The sequence below is a fragment of the Sceloporus undulatus genome, chromosome 4 (genome assembly GCF_019175285.1).
Source record: "Sceloporus undulatus isolate JIND9_A2432 ecotype Alabama chromosome 4, SceUnd_v1.1, whole genome shotgun sequence".
Classification (NCBI taxonomy): Eukaryota; Metazoa; Chordata; class Lepidosauria; order Squamata; family Phrynosomatidae; genus Sceloporus; species Sceloporus undulatus.
The window spans coordinates 102,553,551-102,576,243 of NC_056525.1; the positions used below are offsets into that span (position 1 = coordinate 102,553,551).

A 22,693-nucleotide genomic window follows, 5' to 3' on the forward strand; every position below is an offset into this window, starting at 1 on the left:
TGTAATATTGTTTGTATTGTTTTGTGTATTTTCCCCCCAGAATTTGGTTGCAGTTGGGCATGTCCACCAAATGTGGTATAATGATCCTTCATTTTTGTCACATTTCCAGCATATACCTGTTTCGTATTTTTTAAAAATTTTACTAAATTATTTGGCATCAGATACTAGTGATGTACCATTTTATAGAAATTTTCTTTTATATGCATGGAAGATGTGAAATTTAGAGCTTGATCCCATGCCTTTCCCCAGTTTTCTAATTTTATTGTATAGCCTATGTTTTTCACCCATTTGATCATATATTCTTTTATAGTTTCATTTTCTAATTCTCTTTTCAGAAGAAGATTATATAATTTAATAATAATAATAATAATAATAATAATAATAATTTATATCCCGCTCTTCAGCCAAGGCTATCAGAGCGGCTTACAATTTGTTAATTAGACATTTCCCTGCCCTCATGATTAATTGTGGACTTTTTTTTAGTTTAAACTCATCTAACTAGATTTGGTGTTCCTAAAGAGCTTCTCTCTTTTGTATCTTTCGTTACTTTCCATTTTATTCTTGCTTTTTTCTTTGCCCAAATGAATTTCAAGATTTCCAACTCCCGTATTTTAAATATATTTTCATTATATAATATTGGCAGGTTTTGTATAGAAACATAAACCTGGGAAGAATGGACATTTTTATTGAGGAAATTCTGCCCAGTAAAGACAAGTTTAAGTTTTTCCATCTGTTTAATTCTTCTTTTACTTTTTTTCCACACATCTGTGTAATTGTTGTCAAACAGTTCAGAATTCTTTTTTGATAGTGTAATTCCTAAATATTTTATCTTTTTACAAAGTTGAAATCTGAATTTCTATTTTATTTCTTTGTCTTCTTTTTTGGATAGATTCATTGTCAAAATATTTGATTTACATTTATTAATTGTGAGTTCCGCATATTTTCCAAATTTTTGAATTTCTTCCATTAATTTGTGTGTGTGTGTGTTTTTAGGGTTTTCCAAATTTATTGTCTAATCATCTGCATACGCTCTGATTTTATATTTGTTGCCTCTGATTTTTGCACCCTTAATCTGATTGTTGTTTCTTATCTTGTTGAGGAGGGTTTCTAGTGTCAAAATTAATAGTAGTAGGGATAAGGGGCAGCCTTGCCTGTTACCTTCTGATATTTGACATTCTTTTGATTTTTCTCCATTTACAATAATTTGAGCAGTATGGGATTTGTAGACAGTTTATAAGCGTGTCACCCAGTTCCATACCTTTCATTGTTTGGATTATAAAGTTCCAGTTGACAGTGTCAAACACTTTTTCTGCGTTTAGAAAGAGAATTGCAGCTTAGTGGGGCTTATTGTTTTTATTGTTGTATATTGTATTTTCTTTGTTGTTACCTGCCTCGATCCTCAATCGGAAGAGGCGGGATATAAATAAATATTATTATTTTTTATTATTATTATTATTACTTGAGTTTTTGTCATAATATTCTATTAGATTGATCATTGTTCTTATATTTTGTCTCATATGTCGTTGAGGTAGAAATCCACATTGATATTCAGATATGATTTCTTGTAGAATTAAAAAAAATCTTTTTGCTAGAATTGTGGCAAATAATTTATATTCAAGATTTAACAACAAAATGGGTCTGAAATTTTGCAGTTCAGTTGGATCTTTGTTTGGTTTTGGAATGAGAGTTATGCAATCATCCAAGAATTTGGAATTCCTTTTTGTTTTACTTCATTAAACAATGTAGTATGGGGCTCAATTCTGCCAGAAATTTTTTATAACATATGGCCGAAAAACTGTCTGGTCCTGGAGCTTTCTGTTTTATTTCTTTTATTCCTTCTATTAGTTCCATCATTGTAACATTTGACTTTAGTATTTCCTTCTGCTGTTCTTGAATTTTGTTTAATCCATGTTTTTTTAATGTAATTTTCAAGATCTTTATTAATTTTTTTATCTTTTTCCTCTTCTTTGAACAAATTATTAAAATACTTTTCAAATATTCTTTGGATTTCTTTTATGTTTGTAGTTAATTTGTTACTGTCTTTCATTTCTGAGATCATTTCCCTTCTATTTTTCCTGAGTTTATATGCTAATAATTTTCCAATTTTATTTCCTGATTCAAATTGGGTTTGTCTTATAATTTTGAGTTTCAATTTTTTCCATTGTTATTTCAGATAGTTGATTTTGAAGCAATTTAATTTGGTCTAGAATTCTTTTACTCTTTGAGTTTTTTGTTAGTTCTTGTTCTTTTATTTTTATTTGTTCATTTATTTCTTCTGATATCTGTGCTTTTTTTGTTCCATTCTTCATTTTTTGAATAAAAAACCCACACATCATTGCTTTGCTTGTTTCCGATACTGTTTGTATTCCAGTTTCTTTGTTTAGGTTTTCTGAAAAATAAAATTTTAAATGTTTATTAGCCTGATTTATTATTTCTTCTTTATTCAAAAGATATTCATTAAGCCTCCATGACAGCTCTTTTTTCTCTTTTTTTAGTCTCATCATGATTGGATTGTGTTCCAAAATTTTTTGGGGCATGATTTCGATTTCAGTGACTTCTTTATACATATCAGTTGAAACTAGGAACATATCTATCCTCAATGCTGATTTGTGTGCTTCTGAGTAAAAGGTGTACTCTTTGAGGTTTTTGTTTTGCACTCACCATGGATTGTGAAAGGATTGTGGCAATTTGCCTTGATCTTTTTAAAAAAAATTCTGGCATAGGCCTCGGTCTATAGTCAGATTCATTATCCCATTCAACTCTTCCATTAATATTATATTTTTATAGTCCAATATCTATTTTGAAAGATTTTTGTAGAATTTGATTTGTTTTCCATTGGGCTATATACTCTAACTACTAATATTTGTTTTCTTTCATGGGTAATCTCAACAGCTATACTGTCATCCCTCCATATTTGCGGCTTTGATATTTGCGGATTTGATTATTCACGGATATCATTAATATGTTCTCTCTAGGACTGTCTAGGTCCTCCAGTGCAACTCTGTGGTCAACTTTAACTAAAAGTTGCACTGAAAGACGATTTGTAGCTACTCCAGTGCCATTCTATGGTCAATGTATGTTGGACATTGACCACAGAGTTGTACTGGAGGATCTAGACAGTCCTAGAGAGGTGTCCTCTCAGGTAAAAACAGTGTTTTTGTTATTTGCGGTTTTTCTATATTCACGGTGGTCTTGTTCCCCTAACCCTAGCGAATATGGAGGGACAACTGTATATTTTCCTTCATCATTGTTGATTATTTCTTTCACTGGTATTTGATTTGACACATATATAGCCGCCCTGCTTTTTTTTTCCTTAGCTGTGATGAAACTCTGTCCTAATTTTGGATTATTTAGATACTTTTGATCTTGTTTCCTAATGTGTGTTTCTTGTATGCTAATTATTACTGCTTTTTCTTTTTCCAAGAGATGAAATATTTGCTTTCTCTTATGGGGGGAATTCATTCCCCTCACATTCCAAGAGATAATCTTTGTCATTATTTTCTTTTAGCTGAATAAAATATTAACTAATATTTCAATATTTGATTTAGTTCTGTAATTCCATAATTTTGTCTATACCAATTTCTTCTTATTTTTCAGGACCTACCTCTTCTGTCAAATTTAACACTCCTGCTGCAACTAATAACTCTTCGTCTTCCTCATCATCATCTTTGCTATATTTTGCTATATCTTGTCTTCTTTTATCTTCTTTGGTGTTCTGTTTCATTTCACTTTGTGTTTCTTTCTCTTGATCTTTTTGTTGGATTTCTTAATTGTTTATGTCCGGTTGTTTTTCCTCTTCTTGTTTATTTTTTTTCCTTTTTCTCTTCTTTCTCCTTAGTCTCTTTTTTTTAGTCTCTTCATATATTTGGATTTTGTTCAGAAATTTGCTTGCTTTTTCTACTGTATTTAATTTATACATTTTCTCTTTCCAAGTAACTATTATTCCTTACGGTCATTTCCCATCTGAATCTTATGTTTCTTGCTTGCAGTTCTCGAGTTAAGAACAAGTAGTCTTTTCCTCTGCTAAGTACCACTGGGGGTATATCTTTGACTATCTTAGTTTCTGAGTCATTTACTCTGACGTCTCTTCCATAACTTGCTTCTATTATTTTGTCCCATATTCGTTCTCTCATCAGGTAAACTACTATATCCCTTGGAAGTTCTCTTTTCCTAGCAATTGCTGAGTTGATACAAAAATCTTATCTACAGTATTTCCAGATCCATCACTTCCAGGGTTATATCTATTAAATCTGCTAAAAACTGAATTATTGTTTCATACATATCTTCATTCGGTGTTTTGCTTAGATCCCTCATTTTCAGATATTTTTTCTTGCTTTTAGATTCTGTCATCAAATTATCTTTACTCTCTTGTTTTTGTGTCATTTCTATTCATTTTGTTCTTTTCTCTAGATCATCTGTTTTGTTTTGTAAGGTGTCATTTTTAGTATGGGCTTCTTTTAAGTATTCTGTCAATGTTTTGATGGTAGATTTTAGTTCATCCATCTCTTTTTAAAAATCATTTCTTATTTCTTGTCTGGGGTTTTTAAATTCTTGTCTGAAGTTTTTTTCCCCATTTTCTCTATCGCTTCCAGTATTTTTGAGTTGGAGTCAGTTGTCTTCGTCTCTACTGAAAGTCTTCTTGTTTGAGAAAAAACTTGTAGCTTTTGTGCCATATTTCTTGTTATTATAGACATTTTTTCTGTCCACTAGTTAATGAGTCCTTAATGAGCTTAAACAGATGGTTGATTAAACATATAACCAATTGCCCACATATTCAATTAATCTATTTTCCTTACAACCAATAAATTCAGTTATTCTCTGATATATTTCCAACAAAAATCACTTAAAGAATTATATATAATTATTTATATATAAGAAGATATGTATAAAAATGATAATATTACCCCCGAGTCCCAATATATATACTTATATTAAATTATTTTTTCCTATATATATTCTAAATTGTCTTATTGCTTTCCAACTACTTTATCTCATTTATTACCTGATATTTCAATATCTTCTCTTTTTTAAAATAACTTTAATATTTTACTTAATTACTGTATATTAATCCCTAACACTTAATTGTTCTTTTTTAAATATACTTTTTATGTCTATTTTTCAACAATATTTACTGTCTTACTCTCAGTGGGTGTTATCTCCTTTCCAGTCCAGTTTCAGCTATTTTCTTTCTTATTTGATTTTATTTTTCTTTCTGGGCAGCTTTTATCGCCTAGTCTGTGGTCTCCATCTCATTTGTTTCATTGCTGCCAGTTCCTTAGTAAACAAGGGGGCTGGTTTAGCTCCATTCCATGAGATGGGATGCTTAGGAGCAATCATGTCTACCGTTATTTCCCCATTCCAGAGATCATCTAGGGCTTTGACAGGATCACCTTCCATGGCAGTAGGAAACACCCCAAGAACCATCAGGAATCCACCCTGATCCATAAACGTCCCAGGATGGACCATTTTAATGGGTTCCCCACCATTGCTAAGATTTGGTGAATCCCAGAAAATCTAAATCTGACCAAGAAGTGATCTGCTCATGAAAATGGAACAGTAGAAAGTTCCTTCATTCCCAGATCACCATCATCCCCTCTTGTACAGAAAACAAGGTCTAGAGTGTGTCCAGCAGTATGATTGGGGCCAATACCTTTTGGGACAGACCCATGGTTGTTATCGCAGACATGAAGTCCTGAGCCACTCCTACCAAGATAGCCTCAGCTTGGATATTCGAGTCTGCCAGCAGCACAAAGTATGGAGACTGTAATACCAGCCCTGTAACCACCCCAGGTAGCTCAGGAAGGAAGACTATTGAGCAACAGCCTCTGCTTACTCTGAATTGTAATCATTTAGGGATCATGTATGGTTGCTGGGAGGGGAAAAATTGGGAGCAAAGAAATAAATAGGGAGCAAAGAAATCCAAGGTGTGGACTAAGTATATGCAGTGTGTCGCAGCACTCAGGTCATGCTCTCAGTTGTATAATATGACAGCAAATCTCCTCAATGAATTCAGACAGAACCCCATGCAGACTGAAAGAATACCCCAAAAGGCACACCAGACCCCCCCCTCCGGCCTCTCTCACACACATGAAAATAGTATATTCAAAATCAACAATATTTCTTGAGGGAAGTAAGTTTGAGATCCACCAAAAGGAATGCTTGTCATTCTGCTATCCACTATTATGCAGAATGTGCCTGCCTCCTCAGGTAGCAGATGCTGGGGTTTGAGAAGTGATGGCAATGTCCTGGAAGATAGAGCTGCACCACATGCCATGTGGCTTATCTTCCAAGACCTAAGATAGCCTGCTTTCCTTCAGGTACTGTCCCATGAACATTGTCAAATTAAGATTCAGCTATCAGTCTGCTTGGCTGTTTTGTGTGTAGAACTGGGGATCAAGGGAGAGTTTAGAATTATGACTGAGTATCTGTAGTCTGATGGGCATATGTTGTCTGTGTCTTGTTTTTCAGCTGAAAGATATGAAATAAAAAAGAGTGAAAACCCCTTGGAATTAACAGATGCTACATTTCCTAAAGCCACCTCTGTGAACACTTCTGATCTGATACCTAAAGATGCTGGAGTCAAAGAGTTCTTTTGGTATAAGCCAGAGAACTTTTCCAAAAAAAATGCCGCCTCGGTCTATTTTGCCATTCGTGCCATTGATGACAACAACAATGTTGGAGAAGTATCTAATATTGCAAAGGTGTCTCTGAATCTTGATGTATTGCCTAGTACTCCTACTAGTTTCACTACTACTGCTCCTAAAAACAGTTCATCGAATACTTTTACCACAACTATGATCATAGTTTGTCTCCTTGTAGTTATTAGTGCCATTGTTCTCATAACGATATATACTTCACGTAAGCCAAGAAACAGGCGTCCTGAGACTAACATATAAGATAACTATCATGGGTGAAACTGTTTCCTAGTGATAATGTGAAGTGAACACCTACATAGATGTTTCCCCTGCATTGGTGGTTCTGCATATACTGTGTCCAAAAGAGTGACAGCATGAAGTTCATCTGTTTTTTCTTGTATGCACACGTGGATGGCCTAAATGTACACTCTGAAGGCAGCAACCAGAAATCAAATATCAGAGGAGAGTGATGGTATTCCTGCTGTGTTCCTGTTCCTATACAAAAAAGATTGGGGAATCTCATTTATAATTAGCAGAAAACTGTGAGTCTGTTTCAAGAATTCTTGTAGAAACAAAATGTTTTCAAAGCTACAAGAATAAACTGCCAATTAATTTGTGAAATTTGTTTTCATCATTTGGTATTTAAAGAAATCTGAATTTGAAACTAACCTTAAATTATCTTCTCCCAAGACAGAGAAAATCTACTTGATCCAGGTGAATTAGTGTTAAGGCATCCATATTAGCCAGTATTTCACCTAGTATTTTTACATCACCATTTATTAAAGAGACTGGTCTGCAGTTTTCACTATACAGTGGTACCCCGGGATACGAATGCGCCGCGTTACGAAATTTCCGGGATACGAAAAAGCTCCATTGAAAAAAACTGTTCCGGGATACGAAGGTTTTTTCAGGTTACGAAATTTTTTTCGGCGCGAAATTCAAACGCGACCACTAGCCGCGCTTTGGAAAAGCCTTTTTCGGCTTGCGAAATGCATCGGGTTACGAACGCCGCGGCGGAACGAATTAATTTCGTAACCCGAGGCACCACTGTATGTGACATTTACCTGGTTTAGAAATAAACAGAAATGAAAGACTAATTTTAAAAGATGGAAAATAGGTTGACTCAAAAATCTTTTTTAAAATGTTATATTTATTAAATTTTGAAGTATTCAAATATAGTCACTACATCCAATAATAATTAGTCAACATATGTAAGCAAAACAAAGAAAAAGGGGAAAGCCAAAAACGAAAGGAAAGAAGACATCCTATATACGCACAGTAGCTATATAACTCTAAAACGTAAATTTAAACTAACTAGCACGATTCAATAAAAACAGAACAAGACCCAAATACCTTTAGCTACAACTTACTACTCTTTTGATGCAAATGGAAAAGCTAAGAATTAGCAGCTGTGAATATGCATTACCTGTATATCATTTGAGAGAAACAATCTGGACATGAGTTTTCAATGTCTCATAATATCAACTATCTCTTCCATTTCAAGAGAGTGACACATGTTGCTTATGTTTTATATCCAATTATGCAAGGTTAACATTTTAAAAAAACAATATTACATTTAAATTTTCATATCTTCAACTTACATATAAACTGTGGAATAAAAGTAATGAAATGTACTTTTGGGATGTGCTATAAAAGCTATATATAAAAGTTGCAATCTAATTAAGACATGATACAAAAGTAAATAAGGATGGAGGGATTTTAATTTTGCCATTTTATATAAGGGATACCATTTTACTACACCATTGTATATAGTGGGACTTAAGTATCCACAGATTTTGGTATCCATGAGGGGTCCTGGAACCAACCCCCAGTGGATATCAAGGGCCCACTGTATACTTTTCCATCTCATATATGTTTTATGTGCATCCTATTTACAGAGCTTACATTGACTTATGGCATACAGCTGACTTTGACTTATGGCAATCCTATGGATGAGAGCTCTCCAGGCTCCCCTGCCATTAACAGCCCTGCTCAGGTCTGTCCATCTACAATGTGGTCTCCCTCTTTTCCTACTGCTCTCCATCTTGCCAAGCATTATTGTCTTTTCTAGTTAGTCTAGTCTTCTCATGATACATCCAAAGTGCAACAGTCTCAGTTTAGTCATCTTGGCTTCTAGGGAGAGTTTAGTCTTTATTTGCTCTAAGACCCATTTATTTGTCTTTTTAGCAGTTGATGGCATCTGTAGAACTCTTCTCCGGCACTACATTTCAAATGAGTTGATTTTTTTCCTATCAGCTTTTTTCACTGTCCAGCTTTCAAATCCATAGTACATAGAAATGGAAAACATGATGGTGTGGGCAATCCTAACATTATTCAGTGATATATCTTGATACTTCAGGATCTCATCTAGTTCCTTAATAACTGCCCTTCCAAGTCCTAGTTTTCTGATTTTTTTAAATCCTAGTCTCCATTCTGATTCATGACTGAGCTAAGGTATGGAAAATCTTGAAGTATTTCAATGTCTACATCATCTACCTTGGGCAAGTCACACTCACTCAGCCTCAGAGGAAGGCAAGGGCAAACCTCCTCTGAACATAGTCTGCTAAGAAACCCCCATGATAGGTTTACCTTACTGTTGCTATGAGTCAGAAATGACTTGAAGGCACACAACAACAACAACAACAACAACAATCTTGTGGAAGAGGTCTCTTGTTCTTTTTTTTGTCACTTTCTATTTCTCTGCACTGATTATTATAGTAGTTCTCTTTGTCCCTGCGCACAAGTCACCAAGAAGATGCATTTTGGGTTCTTACGCTATTTCTGTCACCTTTTACTTTTGCTTCCTGTCTGTCCTTAACTGCTTGAATAGTTCTATCTGTCATTCATTGAGACTTCTCTTTCTTTTTGGTTGCAGATAGTAGACTTCCTTCACCAGAGGCCCTCACCAGTATTATTCTGTTTGATGCAATGCAAAGATGCTTTTATTTCTCCAAGATTTTTTAGCACTTATCCAGTCAGATGAAAACAATCTGCACTGAGTGATGTATTTACTGACCTGGTGGGTATTCCAGTGTCCATTAAGGGATAGAACTGATGTCCCCAGAGGAGCATTTGTTGGTAAAGAGTGTTCTATGATACCCAGAAACCCAGAGTAAATAATGCATGTTCACATGGGAAGAAACATTTGTTTTAAGTAATATAAGTAGCTGATAGACCTCCTTCCATTAATACATATTGACATATCGAATATACTTTCTCCGTCTAAAAATACCACCACTATTATTTTCAGCTGAAACAAATGAACAAACACACTTTTCTGGAAAATTAGGAAATGGACATAAACCCTGAAGCAAGACTGGGTATGCTTAGTATTAATAGTATAGTGTGGTGCTGCCTTAATAACAGTTATTGTCTGCTGGGGGAACACTCCCACAATGAATGGTCACTCTTTGTGTCATTCTAAGCATACCTCCCATGCTGCATTGTCTGTTTGTTTATTTAAAAATCTGGTGTGTTAGTGCAAAAGAAACAGGAGGTGGGAATACATGGTTTATTCTGTTGAATAAATTTAAAATTACATCCTTCTGCCAGTACTAAACTGGTGAAAAAATGGACTCCCTCCACATCTTGTCCACTATGCAAATATGGTTCAACTAATGTTGTCAGCACACTATAACCAAATTAGAATTCGTGTTGTGTATCAGGCTGCCTGCTGAGGTATATATTTTCCTCATTTTACATGGCATATACTTCCTGAATGGTTATTTATTCATTCATTGAATTGCTTATATCTTGGTGGCATTCAGTTAAACCTTCCAACAAATACCTGCCTCTTTTGTGCCACATTTTCCTGGTTTACATGCCGTATATTCCCAGAATGGGCCTTTATCTCTGAATTCAACCAGCGGTTCATCAGTGGTTGGATCCTTCTCTGGTGTGTTTGGAGCTGTTCAACAAACATGGAGTCTAAATGTCCTGAAAAGCAGCCACTTGGCCAGTGACTTTATGTGTTGCTCTTATTTCCTTGTGGTTGAACCTGACACATCCTGTGAATGCACATAATCTCTTCAGACACATCTATTGCTTTGAAGTGGCAGCACCATGAGACTGGACGCCATGGTTCCTTCAAAGCTTCATGTTGTCCATAATACAGCTTTACCATCAAGAACAATAGGGCACTATTTATCTTCAGCTCAGTGTTGTCAGAGGGCTTTCAGACTCTGACAAGGTTATTCTCCTCCCATGCCTTGAATGCATCTTGCACCTCTCTCTTTGTTCCACAGATTATGTTGTAATAAATGCTCCCTGTGAGGAGCAGTTCCAAAGTTTCTAGCCTGGTTTTCTTTTCGTTTGATTTTTTGAATGAAGTTTCTGGTTACTTTAGGATGTCTCTGGAGGTCTGCAGCAGATCTTTCCATCCCTCCCTCTCCTGACCCCAGCATTTTCACTTGCTCTTTCCTCAACTTGAGCAAGCAAACATGTACTTGCTGCCCTCTCACCTCTGAGTAGAAAAAAGGGTTGTTTCCCATCTGAACATTCACAGCAACATAGGTGTGGTAAACAATGCTGTGGATTGCAAGGAGAATAAATGCTTCAAAGAAATTGGATAAGGACATAAATGTCCCAGAAGAAAATGGGTAAGTACTGATAAGCTTATTGAGGAAGCACACACACACACTCACACACACACACACACACAAACTGATAGTCAAAGAAATCAATCAAGAGGCTGAACACACATGGAAAGGATTAAGAGAAGGAAAAAATATAAAGAAAATTTAAATGGAATGGGCAGAATCTGTCACTTCTCATATATCACAAGGGTCTGGAAGATGTTTATTTGGACAACCTCCAGAGCAGACTGGCCCTCTTTTAGCCATCTGACTTCGGTTCTTCAAAATGTTTCTAGGACAGGAGCCCCATTCTATGGAGTTTATCACATTGTTGTACAATTAACCCAAACAGAAAGTGGACAAAACCCTCAAAAGCAGGTTGCTTTTCACATGACATAAGGGTTAATGAGCATTAATGTAACAATAGCCTGAATGAAAAGTAGACTCTCTTTTTTATTTTCGGAAAATCCTGTAAGTAATAAGGAGCGGGCTTTGTCGACTTTCCATTCATGTTATCGTTGCATTGTTGCTTATTAACCCCAACGTGTCTAAAAATCAATCCACTTTTGTGGTTTTTTTCTGGATTTTTACATTCTGCACGGGATCTGTCCTGTGTGATAAACTCCTACATTTCCGTTCTTTCTAACCTTTACCTCAGTTCTTGTCTTGGACCAGCTCCTAGACGTCATCCTTTCTAGCTGGAGCTTCCCACTGAAAGGCCAAAGGTTGAAAAATACTGATATAGAGCTACTGTACATCTGTCAGTGAAAAGAACAACAGCATAAAGGGTTTCACAAAATTGTATACAAGAATGTAGCAGAGACTTTTGTGGTGAATACAATTTCTCGCTACCTCCATATTTCTGTGTAAATATTCATTTCCCACAAAACATTTCACTTGAAAAATACAAAGCTCAATTTGCTTGAGTTATGCAGCTCGCTCTCTCATATTCTATCTAAGTGTAAACTCTGTATTCTTGTGCAAGGGTCATGGTTTCATGCTGTAAACTAATTATATCAGGCTATGAGATAGCATGAGTTGATATTACAGAGTAAAGGATCGTCTATATTATTCAAAATCTAAGTTTTTTTCTAAATATTTTATTAAGTTTTAAAACATACATAACTTAAAAACCCATAATCATAGGCATACCATAATCCTAACCTGAACTAAAAACATAACCCAGGCTCTACTTCTCTACATTACTTGCCCATCCTCCCACTTCCCCAATACCCCCCTACAAAATCAATAATTCACATATAATTGACTAAACAAAACACAAACTATACTTGACTTCCCACTTCCCCAACCTGAAAATACTAACACTCAGTGTATATATTTTCTCAGCAATGCTATCTTGTTTTAATGACATTTAATGGCTGGCATCCTGTCAGTGGCATACAAGCATAGGTCCAGCTTACTCCAGTGTATGTCTCTTTTTTTGTCATTGCAGTAGTTGCTACTCCCTCCTTCCTTCCACAATGACCAAAGGGCCAACCCTGATTTAGGGTTGAACTGTTGTAGACCCTCATCCATTCCATGGCTGGTGGAAAGCAAGAGGGGATCAGAGAAGTATTGGGCTATGTTACCATAGCCAAGTATGAAATGATGACATCTGCTGAGACTTCAGCTGATCTCAGTGAATGATGTAATCATTTTGCATCCTGCTAGGGGGACATGGCCAGACGCAGTGGCATCCCTGGCCAGAGTGTCACTTGGTGCAGGGAGTGGAGCTTCCGAGGGGTGGGGCTTCCAGGGCAGCCCCACACCCCACTGCTGCAGCAAATAGAATGGCACCATGACAGTGAGGTGGGAAGCACACTCAGCCCTCTCAGTAGCCCTCAAAGCCTTCCATGTCTCAGGTAGCCATGGCTGTGTGGGACCAGGAAGGCAGCCACTCCCCCCCCCCCAGCCTTCTGAGACCCACATGGGACCCAGAAAGCAACTGCCTGCCTGCTCCTGCCTTCTGAGTCCCATGTGGCCATGAGTCCCACACGGTACTTGGAAGAGAGCAGCAGCTGCCCACTACTCTACTGGCTGTACTATCCCACTGGGTGGCACCCCCTTCTAGGGTGCCACTTGGTGTGGTCTGCACCACCACACCCCCCAGTGATGCCACTGACCAGTTGCTTTTACAATTCTCTTCCTCCTCTGCACCAGCCACCAAATGGCTGTGGCAGGCTGCAGTGGCTTAGTGGTAAGTCCAGGGGGAATTGAACAGTCAGATGCAATATACTGTAGTTCCACACACTGATCATTTATGCTGCTCTGTGCCGTGCTGGATTATGGCTATAATATGTTAACTTGTTACACATATTCAAAAGGAGGCAAATCATAATATTTACCACCTGGAAGGAATTCTCTTTTTCTTCCAAGACTGCCAGAATCAAGAAATTCACCTATCCCTCAGCTGCTGCTATTGTGGAGTGGGAGGTGGGAGTGAGAATAGCTGAAGCTATATTTATTTATTTTGACCAGTGCTAAATATATCACTTTTTCCTGTTCATCTTTACTTATTTAATAAGTCACCAGATATGATAGGATGGATACAGAATCCAAGTTCATGTCCTGGGCATTTCTTCTGTTCAGCATGCTTAGCTCTAAAGCAATCCAAAAGTTCTAAACTGCTGCTGTGATTTTCAGTTTTCATGTGCTAAGAAATGCTTACATAGCATTTCTGATAAGTGGAGAACAAGGAACTACGGATTTGATTTATTTATGATCTCCTATAAAGAGTTACTCAGACTGTTAACATATAACCAGAATTAACAAAATAGTTGAATTTCCTTAACAGAACAGAGTCCCGTCATAAAACGTAACAGGGTGGTTTGTGTGTGCGTGTGTGTGTTGCAAGAACTTGTATAAATGCATAAATACTCCAGCCCCATACACATTTATTTCTTACCAGGATACAGTTTGGCACAGGCAAAGATGGTGCTGAATCAATGCCATCTTTTAATGGTGTTGGTGCTATTACATAGGGTGGCAGGGACCAATGTAAACCTCAACAATGGTGGGTTTGAAAATATTGTTATTGCAATTAATCCCGGGTTACCTGAAGACAATAAAATCATTGACAACATAAAGGTAAGATAAATATTTTAATATATTGATGTAACACCTTAATCATTACTGAGTCTGACAAATTATCATAAAGTTGAAAAAAATCTGTACAATTTGTAACCATAGATGTATGCTGCTGCTACTGAGCATCCAACCCTCCCCTACAGTATTCAAATAATTATTGTTTGTTGTTGTGTGCCTTTAAGTAGTTTCCGACTTATGGTGACCCTAAGGTGACTGTATATGGGATTTTCTTGACAAGATTTGTTCAGAGGAGGTTTGCTTTCCTCTGATGCTGAGAGCATGTGACTTGCCCAGGATAACCCAGTGGGTTTCATGGCCAAGCTGGGAATTGAACCAGTGATACCAGCAACAAAATGTTCCATTATGAAAGTGATATTGTTTCTGTTTGTTCAGTCAGCCATGGCTATTTCCAAAGTATGGTAGAATGTTCCATACCTCTTCCTGGTCAGTTTTCTTATTTTTCTTTATTTTTACTGATGTGAACATGTCAATTAAGCTGGGGTTTTTATTATTATTATTATTATTATTGGAAGGGCGGAACTCATTCCCCCCATTACAGTTTTTGTTGTAAAGATTTTCCTATACTTCTACAAACCTTTGAGCTTGAGACTCCTCCAACCTACTGATTTCTCCCTCCTTGTGATGTTTTGGCTATCTTACAGTTGTAAACCTCTTAGACGCTGCTTAGGCGGTATGAAGCGGTATATAAATGAAGCTTGGTTTTTAAAAAAATCTAATCCATGTTGCTGGAAAGAGTGGGAACAATGATTACAACAAAGAGCAACAGATTGCCTGAAATCCAACATTCAGTCCTGTCTGTGGTTTTCTTAGCTTTCTAACAGAACATTGCCTCTACTATATTAGGTAGTTTGTGTGAGTTTTGCGTATTAGATTGGAAAATGTCCTATTTCCAGACGTTTGCTAATGAGAATGATTGTACAGGGCTATTGTAATCCACAGGATGGCCTTATTTGAGTCCACCATATTCCAGTTTTTTTCCCCTAGTATTGGAGGATCTCGCTGTATTGTTCTCCTCTTTTCCATGCCCTTTAAAGTAAAAAATCTCACGTATATCAACCCAGAAAATTATTTTGGTCTAGGATGATGTGGACATAGTGCAGTCTGTGGGGCTGCATTGACATCCCAGTCTATTTCTATAAGCCCTCAGCCCCTCCAAATTCTCTGGACTACCCTTGGCTACAAAAAGAGCAATTATCTTCTACTGAGAGTCTCCAGAAACAATTTACTTTTTAAATAGATTGCAGGGCCCCTAACAGCAAAATCTATCCATTTCTTTCTATTTCTGGTTTTGTTTCTTGCTTTTGTTTATTTGGTAGTTCATGCCTGGAGGGTCTCTGGCAGAACATTGATTGCTGGATAGTTGCCCTCTCATGCTCTAGCTCTATATGTATGTTTGCATATGTGCCAATGTTCAACTTAGTAAGTCTTGGAGAAGTGCTTCCAAAAACAGACCTACATACTATACACTCTGGTACCGGGGGTTGAACAATGTAGATAGAAGAATAAACATTGTTTTTGGTGGTGCTACCTTCCAAATCTGGTTTCATTTCTATGCCCTTAACATCAGGTGATGCCAAAACAATTAGTAGGGAACAGTTTCTTTGCACCCATTTTCTGTGTACCAGCAATAATATTGTGTGCAAGATAAAGCCTCATATGCAAAGCTATAGTTGAATGTACAAAGTCACAGGAGGATATGTTCAAGTGCTACCTGTGCACAGTTTTGGATTTGTCCTACCAGCTTCTAAGGATCAGAAGATCAGAGTTTCTGAGAAGAGTGTCCCCATTCTTCTTAAAGCTAAAATTACAGACCTACAGTTAAATAACACTTAGCAAAGTGTTGGGAAATAAAAACATGAAATTCAATTCCTCGCTATTGACTTGAACATAAATCTCTAACACATAATATACCCTTTCTTTTCTTTTCTTGTTAGGATATGGTTAAAGAGGCATCTTCTTATCTCTTCAGTGCAACACAGCAAAGGTTTTATTTCAAGACTGTAAAAGTTGTAATTCCTTTGACATGGACAACCCAGGATGGATATAAAAAAGTTACCACAGAATCCTATGAAAACGTAAGTGTGGAGTGTACTTTAAAATGAAATACATTTGTGCTATTTTTAAAAAAAACTTTGGGACAAAAGAATCCTCACCTTGGGACAAAAATTTCAGAATAAGAGTATGATCCAGTACCTGTCACTAAAAATAAAATGGGGTTGACTTCTGAGTAAACAGGATCAGAGTTGGGTAGCGCACAGTTTAATGATCTTAAAGATGTGGTGATGGCTTAAAAAGAGGATTCCTAAGGGCCCATTCACATTATGAAATAACCTGGTGTGGAACACTTTCACCAACTGCACTCAGTGCAGTTTGCGGGGGGTGGGAGTGACACAAAAAAACCCCACTTGGCCTAGTATATTTGGCACCGGGTCATCTAGTGAGTCTTTTTCATGGCGCTGCAATGGTCTGGATCTTTGGTAGTGAGAACTCACTTCTGGATTGATCTGGATCACACGGGATAATTTTGAAAATGGAGGCACCTCCATTTTCAAAATGATCTACTGCGTCTGCTGTCTCTTCCTCCTCCCTCCTCATCCTCTCCCTTGCCACTGCTGCATCCTCCTATGTCCTACTTTATCATCCCTCCTCTTTCTCCTTCCTCCTCTCCCTCTCCCTCCCATCATGCTATGATTGAATCCCTTGTGACATTTTATCCCTATGGTAATTCCCTCCCTGAGTGTGAACAGCAATAGGGATAAAATGCCACAGAGAGATTTGATTATAGCAAACAATAATGAGAACTTCAATCTGATATAGAATCTGAGGAGACCCAGATCTCCTCACAACAAAAAAGTAACTGTGAATGACCCCTAAGACAAATTTCAGGGCACAAAACTTTGTTAATGGTTAGAAGCCATAACATGTAACCTCCATGATTAGAACGACGCTTTAGACATCTAAATACCAGTTGTATGTACAAGGAGAGGAGAGAACAAACACTGGGGAAGGATTGTTCCTTCAGGTCTTGCTTGTAGTTTCTATAAAGTGATTTTCCATAAAATGGACTATTTACAGTCTTGGTCTTATACTAGGGAGCTCTTCTTAGATACTATAATATGTAGTATATGATATATTATTATGTATATTAGTATATTAGCAATACATATTTTATAATATAAAAAATATTGTATATTTATTCTTAATGTACCATTTAAACTTTTCTTGAACCTTGCAATTGCTGTGGGCACTAATCTCTAATCGGATTACATTGAAATTGCACTATTGTGCTACTCCTCTGATATTAAAGAAAATCATTTAAAATAATGTTTTGGGGTTTTTTAATAAAAAACAAACAAACCATGCCGGAGAATGGCAAAGGAATGTATAGCAGTAATCTTGGGAACTTTTTGGACTCCTGTTGTCCTCCCAGCCCAACCACCAAAAGTAATATTGGGTTTCATTTTTGAAGATCCCTGGGGAATCTCCAAAGGAAGAGTAAGGAAAAATGAGACATTTGTACCTAAAGTCATTACTAAACAATGGCAGGCTAGAGGGACATTAACAGATTATTTCCAGTGGTAAAAGAATTTCCAAATGGCCCAACAACAGTACATCAGGGCACATCACTGGCCTGACCCCTGCAAACCTGATAGAAACATTATTGACCCATATATTGTACTATGTAGCTGATGTAGAATACTGGTGGTTATTAGAACGTAGTTGTTCATTGTTTACTTAGCTGTATTCCTAATTTATTTTAGGCTGATATCATAGTAGCTGATCCTTTCCTAAAATATGGAGATGATCCTTACACCTTGCAGTATGGAGGGTGTGGAGAACAGGGACGCTACATTCATCTCACATCTAATTTCCTGACAAATGACAGTTTGCACGATGTTTATGGATCACGAGGTATTGTCTGTTAATTTAAATTCAGTTTTTAATTAAGTAAGGGAAGTTCTGTGAAAATTCATTTCACATCTAACTTTTTGAGAAATGACAGTTTGCATGATGTTTATGGAACATGAGGTTTATTTTCCTGTTAATTCAAATGCAGTTTTTAACTGATTAAGGGAAGTCCTATGAAAACATGAATGACATCTATTCAATACTCTTCTGAAGTGTCCTAACTTTACATAGGAAATGGCAATGTTAGGTTTATTAGTACATTTTCAAGCCATAAAATCGCTAACTGTAGCAGGGTATGCTCTTGTTTAGATTCAGCAACGTTAGTACCATGTACCTTCAGATTATATGCCATCAGCCCAGCTATTAGCAGGCTGAAGCAAGTGTGTCATGTTGCTGGTGGGGTGTTGAGCCCAGAGCTGTCTCTAAACAGTCATCACTGTGCCGTGTAGGCATGAAGCTGGACAAAGACCCAGCCGGATAAATTTTCCTTCATGGTCATTATGGGGTGTAGGGTATAGTTGCTAAAATATTATTTCACTCCAAAATGTTTTTGCAACTCTTTCTTGGTAAGCTTGCACACCATTATTGTGTGCAAATTAGGCAACAGCTCTGTGGCAGTGAAAAATGTTTCTGCTTTGAAATGGATGTATTTGCAACAGTTACTGTCCACACTGCTTGGACAGTCTGCGCCTTGAGCATGCTCTAGGTCTCCTAAATATGAAAATCTTTTCCATCTCTGAAATTGGTTCTTGCAGCTCTTTAAAAACATTAATTTGCTCAGACAATGTTTATGTGCTTTGGACATGCTACATGATCACTTTCCCTCTCTGAAATGGGCGCTTGAAATAGAATGATGGAATCATAGAGTTGGAAGTGACCTCAAGGGCCATCAAGTCCAAACACCACTATTTTATTTTGTTTTATATTTGCTGACCTCAGCTGAAAATTTTTCCAGTGTTGATTTTGATGTTTCCAAGCTTTAAAGAAACTCCACTCCTTGGACCCTAATATATGTTGAATATCTCCATCTCTTGCAACCATTAAAGGCACAAGAGTGCTGTAAGGAGATAAGAGGGTAAAGATAAAGAAAAGGGATTATAGGATTGCCCCAGACACCTTGCACTACAAATTGTGCACCCTGGGTTATCTGGAAAGACTCTAAGAAAACATAGCTTAATGATGTATATTATCATTCTGAAAGGAATGTTTCTGAATGGAAAATTAGTAGTGCATGATATGTGTGTGTCGATCAATTATCTTTCATGACTCAGTATGTGATTTAAAAAATATGCAAAATAAGAATATGCTGCTGTCTGACTTCGGAGAATCAGAGGAGTTAATCACACTGGGGCTAATTTCAGCATTAAAGAGAGATTAAAATGCATTTAAAGCATCCCACAAATAAAGTGAAAATGGCGAGTAAATGCATGAATGATTATCACATGCAATTGCACAAATAAAGTGATATCGGAAATGCATTGTCTCTGAAATCCCAAAAGTAAAAAGATGTGCGTTAATGCTTCCTTGTGACCACTTTAGTGACGGGTTTTGTGTGACATCATGTGAAACAGTTTTGTGTAATTACGTGATTTTTCCTGGATATTCACATGATAAACTCCTGATCTCCTTCATGTGATAAACCTAAGAGTTTAGTAACTCTTAGGCAGAGGAGAGAAAAACACATGGTACTTGGAGAGGAAAGTTAGGAGAAGAAGAGGCTGACTGAGCACAGGGATGGAAGGAGAGAAAGACCAGCAAGGAAGAAAATGGGGATGGGCGAAAGAGAGCAGAGGGAAATAGAAATGTCACTGAAAGAAACAAAGGTGCTTCTAACCCAGACAAAGCTAGCAGAGGCTGAATGAGGGAAGGGAGGCAAAGATCAGTTGAAAGGGAAAAAATGATTCACGAGAGTGAGAGGAAAATAAGGGAAGGAGCACCACAGTGAAGGTAGAATTAACAGGTTTTTAACCCAGTGAAGCTGGATACTTTCACATACTTTTTGACAAGTTGTAAATATAAATCACAGTGGTAATTATTTTCTTACTCTTCACAGGCAGAGTTTTGGTACATGAGTGGGCTCACCTCAGATGGGGTGTCTTTGATGAATATAACAATGATGCACCTTTCTATACTACTGGATTAAACAAGGCTGAAGCAACAAGGTACCATCCTGGAAGTATATCACCAGTGGTCATGAAAAGTCATTACTATAGCAAGGATCTTTGTTGACAGTTCTTCTAAATGCATGTAGAATACAGGTATTTTACATACCTGTAAAAATGATTAATATTAGAATAGATACCTAATATTCAATGCATGGCTGCTCTATGTAGGAGATAAAACTTCTTCTACCATTTATAGATTACTCTTTCATCACTGTATGGTTCCAAAGATAATGAAGTGACAAATTAAAATGCAATTACCTGTAAAAAGTAATTCAACTTTTCTTTCTATATTGAAAGCACAGCAGAGCTAAATTTCAAAAGTAATTTCCAGAGTGGCATTACTTGTTTTGTTGTACAATTAATGTATTTTCTCTATTTTAACAGTTATTTTTATAGGGCAGTATTAGACATATTTAGAGGCATTTTGAAGGCTCCCCCCACTCCCTAAATGTAATCCATTCTTTCATGGTATTTGAACAGTGAGTGAACAGTATACATGTTGTTGTGGTTTGTGAGGATGGAAAGCAGGGAAGAGAAGCAGCAAATCAGTGTTATACAGTTTCTCAGTGGGCCTTGGTTCTCATTTTAGCTGTAGTGTTGTGTTGTTGTTGTGTGCATTCAAGTTGTTTTCGACTTATGGTGAGCAGAAGGTGAATTTATCATAATAAAATAATAAAAATTTTATTTATATACCACCCTTCTATAAAACCAGGGCGGTGCACAACGATCACAAAATACATAAAATACAATATACATACAGACAAAATCCAATAAAAACAATAAAAACACTCCAGCCAGCGTGCCACTGCTGACGTGGAAGAGAGGGCAAAATTAGTCGGGGCTTATATCCGGGAATGATTGTCTAAATAAAATGGTCTTCAGCCCCTTTTTGAACTGGGCCAGGGAGGTGGCCGAGCGGAGCTCAATGGGCAGGGAATTCCAGAGGGTAGGGGCTGAGATGGTAAAAGTCTTCTTAACAGTAGAGAATAATCTAGCCCCTGGGACCCTCAACAGCTGCTGGCCAGATGTTCTGAGAGTGCGGGACGGATTGTATGGGGAGAGGCGGTCCTCGAGGTATCCTGGGCCCAAGCCATTTAGGGCTTTATAGGTAATGCCTATCATGGGGTTTTCTTGGTGAGATTTGTTCAGATGGGGTTTGCCATTGCCTCCTTCCAAGGCTGAGAGAGTGTGATTTGCCCAAGATCATCGAGTTGACTTCCATGGCTGAGCATGGAGTCAATCCCTGCTCTCCAGAGTCATAGTCCACCGCCCAAACCATTGCACCACACTGGCTCTCTGTAGTGGTGTGACATAAACCATATCCTTGCATCATTAGCATGAAAATGTTTTGATATTATCAATCAACATATTAGCAAGGTTTCTTCTTGGCTGTGTTAAATCTCAAACATAATAGCACAATTTGTGTCAAAAATAATTTGTGTCAAAACATGGTCATTTCTTGATCATTTGGCCTGCTAACTATATTTGTTCCTAATATTACTTAGATGTTCAGAGGGTATCACTGGACAGTATATATTTCGAACTAACAAAGGAACTACCAGAAAATGCAGAGTTGAACATCGAACTCAGCTTTATGAAGCCGGATGTCAATTTATTCCAGACAAAAAACAAACCTCATTGGCATCTATAATGTACATGCAAAGTCTCTCTTCAGTAAGTATAACTAACGTCTCTTGGAAAGATATTTCTTTAGTCCTTTGTCTTCAAGAATACAAGAAATTTTTGAATTTTTGCCATATTAAATACTGTATGAATTTAAGACACTCACTGTAGTTTGCATTCCTGCAGCTAATGCAAAAGTGGGATTTTGCTAATTACTTCACCAATAATCCCAAAAGTTCATTCATATCTCTCATTCCCCTTCTAGTTTCTTCTCTAGTTTTTCTCCCCCTGTTCTCTCTAGCTTGTTCACTTTCATTTTCGTTTCTGCTTCTCTTGATTGCCAGTGCAATTCTATGATATTATAAAGGTGAATTTTTTTTTGTTTTTCTCCTGCTCTTTTTTCTTTATTTTTTCTTTAGTTTTCTCATCAGTTTTATTAATTATTTGTCTTCTTATAGCACCCATGTCCATTTTGTTTTTATTTGTCTATGATGGTAGGTCACCATTACACTTATGGCATGAATTGCAAATGGGCTTCAGAAACTGTGGTTTTTAAAGATATTCTTGTAATTGGGAAGAAAAATTGTTAAAATTACATGTCCCTTGCTTTCAGAAGAAAATTGGTGAAGAATTATATTCTTATTGGAGCACCACAGGCTAGTTGCAATAGAAAAGCAGA

At 37.0% G+C, this 22,693-nt stretch overlaps 2 protein-coding genes across 4 annotated transcripts in view; both read left to right on the top strand.

Moving 5' to 3' along the window:
• Window positions 1-6,896, top strand: part of LOC121928113 (calcium-activated chloride channel regulator 1-like) — a 37,943-nt gene extending 31,047 nt beyond the window's left edge. For all 3 annotated transcript variants that reach the window (XM_042462406.1, XM_042462405.1, XM_042462407.1), the window contains exon 15: window positions 6,469-6,896. In XM_042462406.1, coding sequence (XP_042318340.1) covers window positions 6,469-6,896 — 428 coding nt within the window. The remainder of the gene's footprint in view (window positions 1-6,468) is intronic.
• Window positions 6,897-7,043: 147 nt separating this feature from the next.
• Window positions 7,044-22,693, top strand: part of LOC121928116 (calcium-activated chloride channel regulator 1-like) — a 39,629-nt gene continuing 23,979 nt past the window's right edge. Inside the window, exons 1-5 of the mRNA XM_042462410.1 lie at window positions 7,044-7,177; window positions 16,252-16,392; window positions 18,079-18,229; window positions 20,280-20,388; window positions 21,897-22,065. Coding sequence (XP_042318344.1) covers window positions 16,255-16,392; window positions 18,079-18,229; window positions 20,280-20,388; window positions 21,897-22,065 — 567 coding nt within the window. The 5' untranslated portion in view covers window positions 7,044-7,177; window positions 16,252-16,254. The remainder of the gene's footprint in view (window positions 7,178-16,251; window positions 16,393-18,078; window positions 18,230-20,279; window positions 20,389-21,896; window positions 22,066-22,693) is intronic.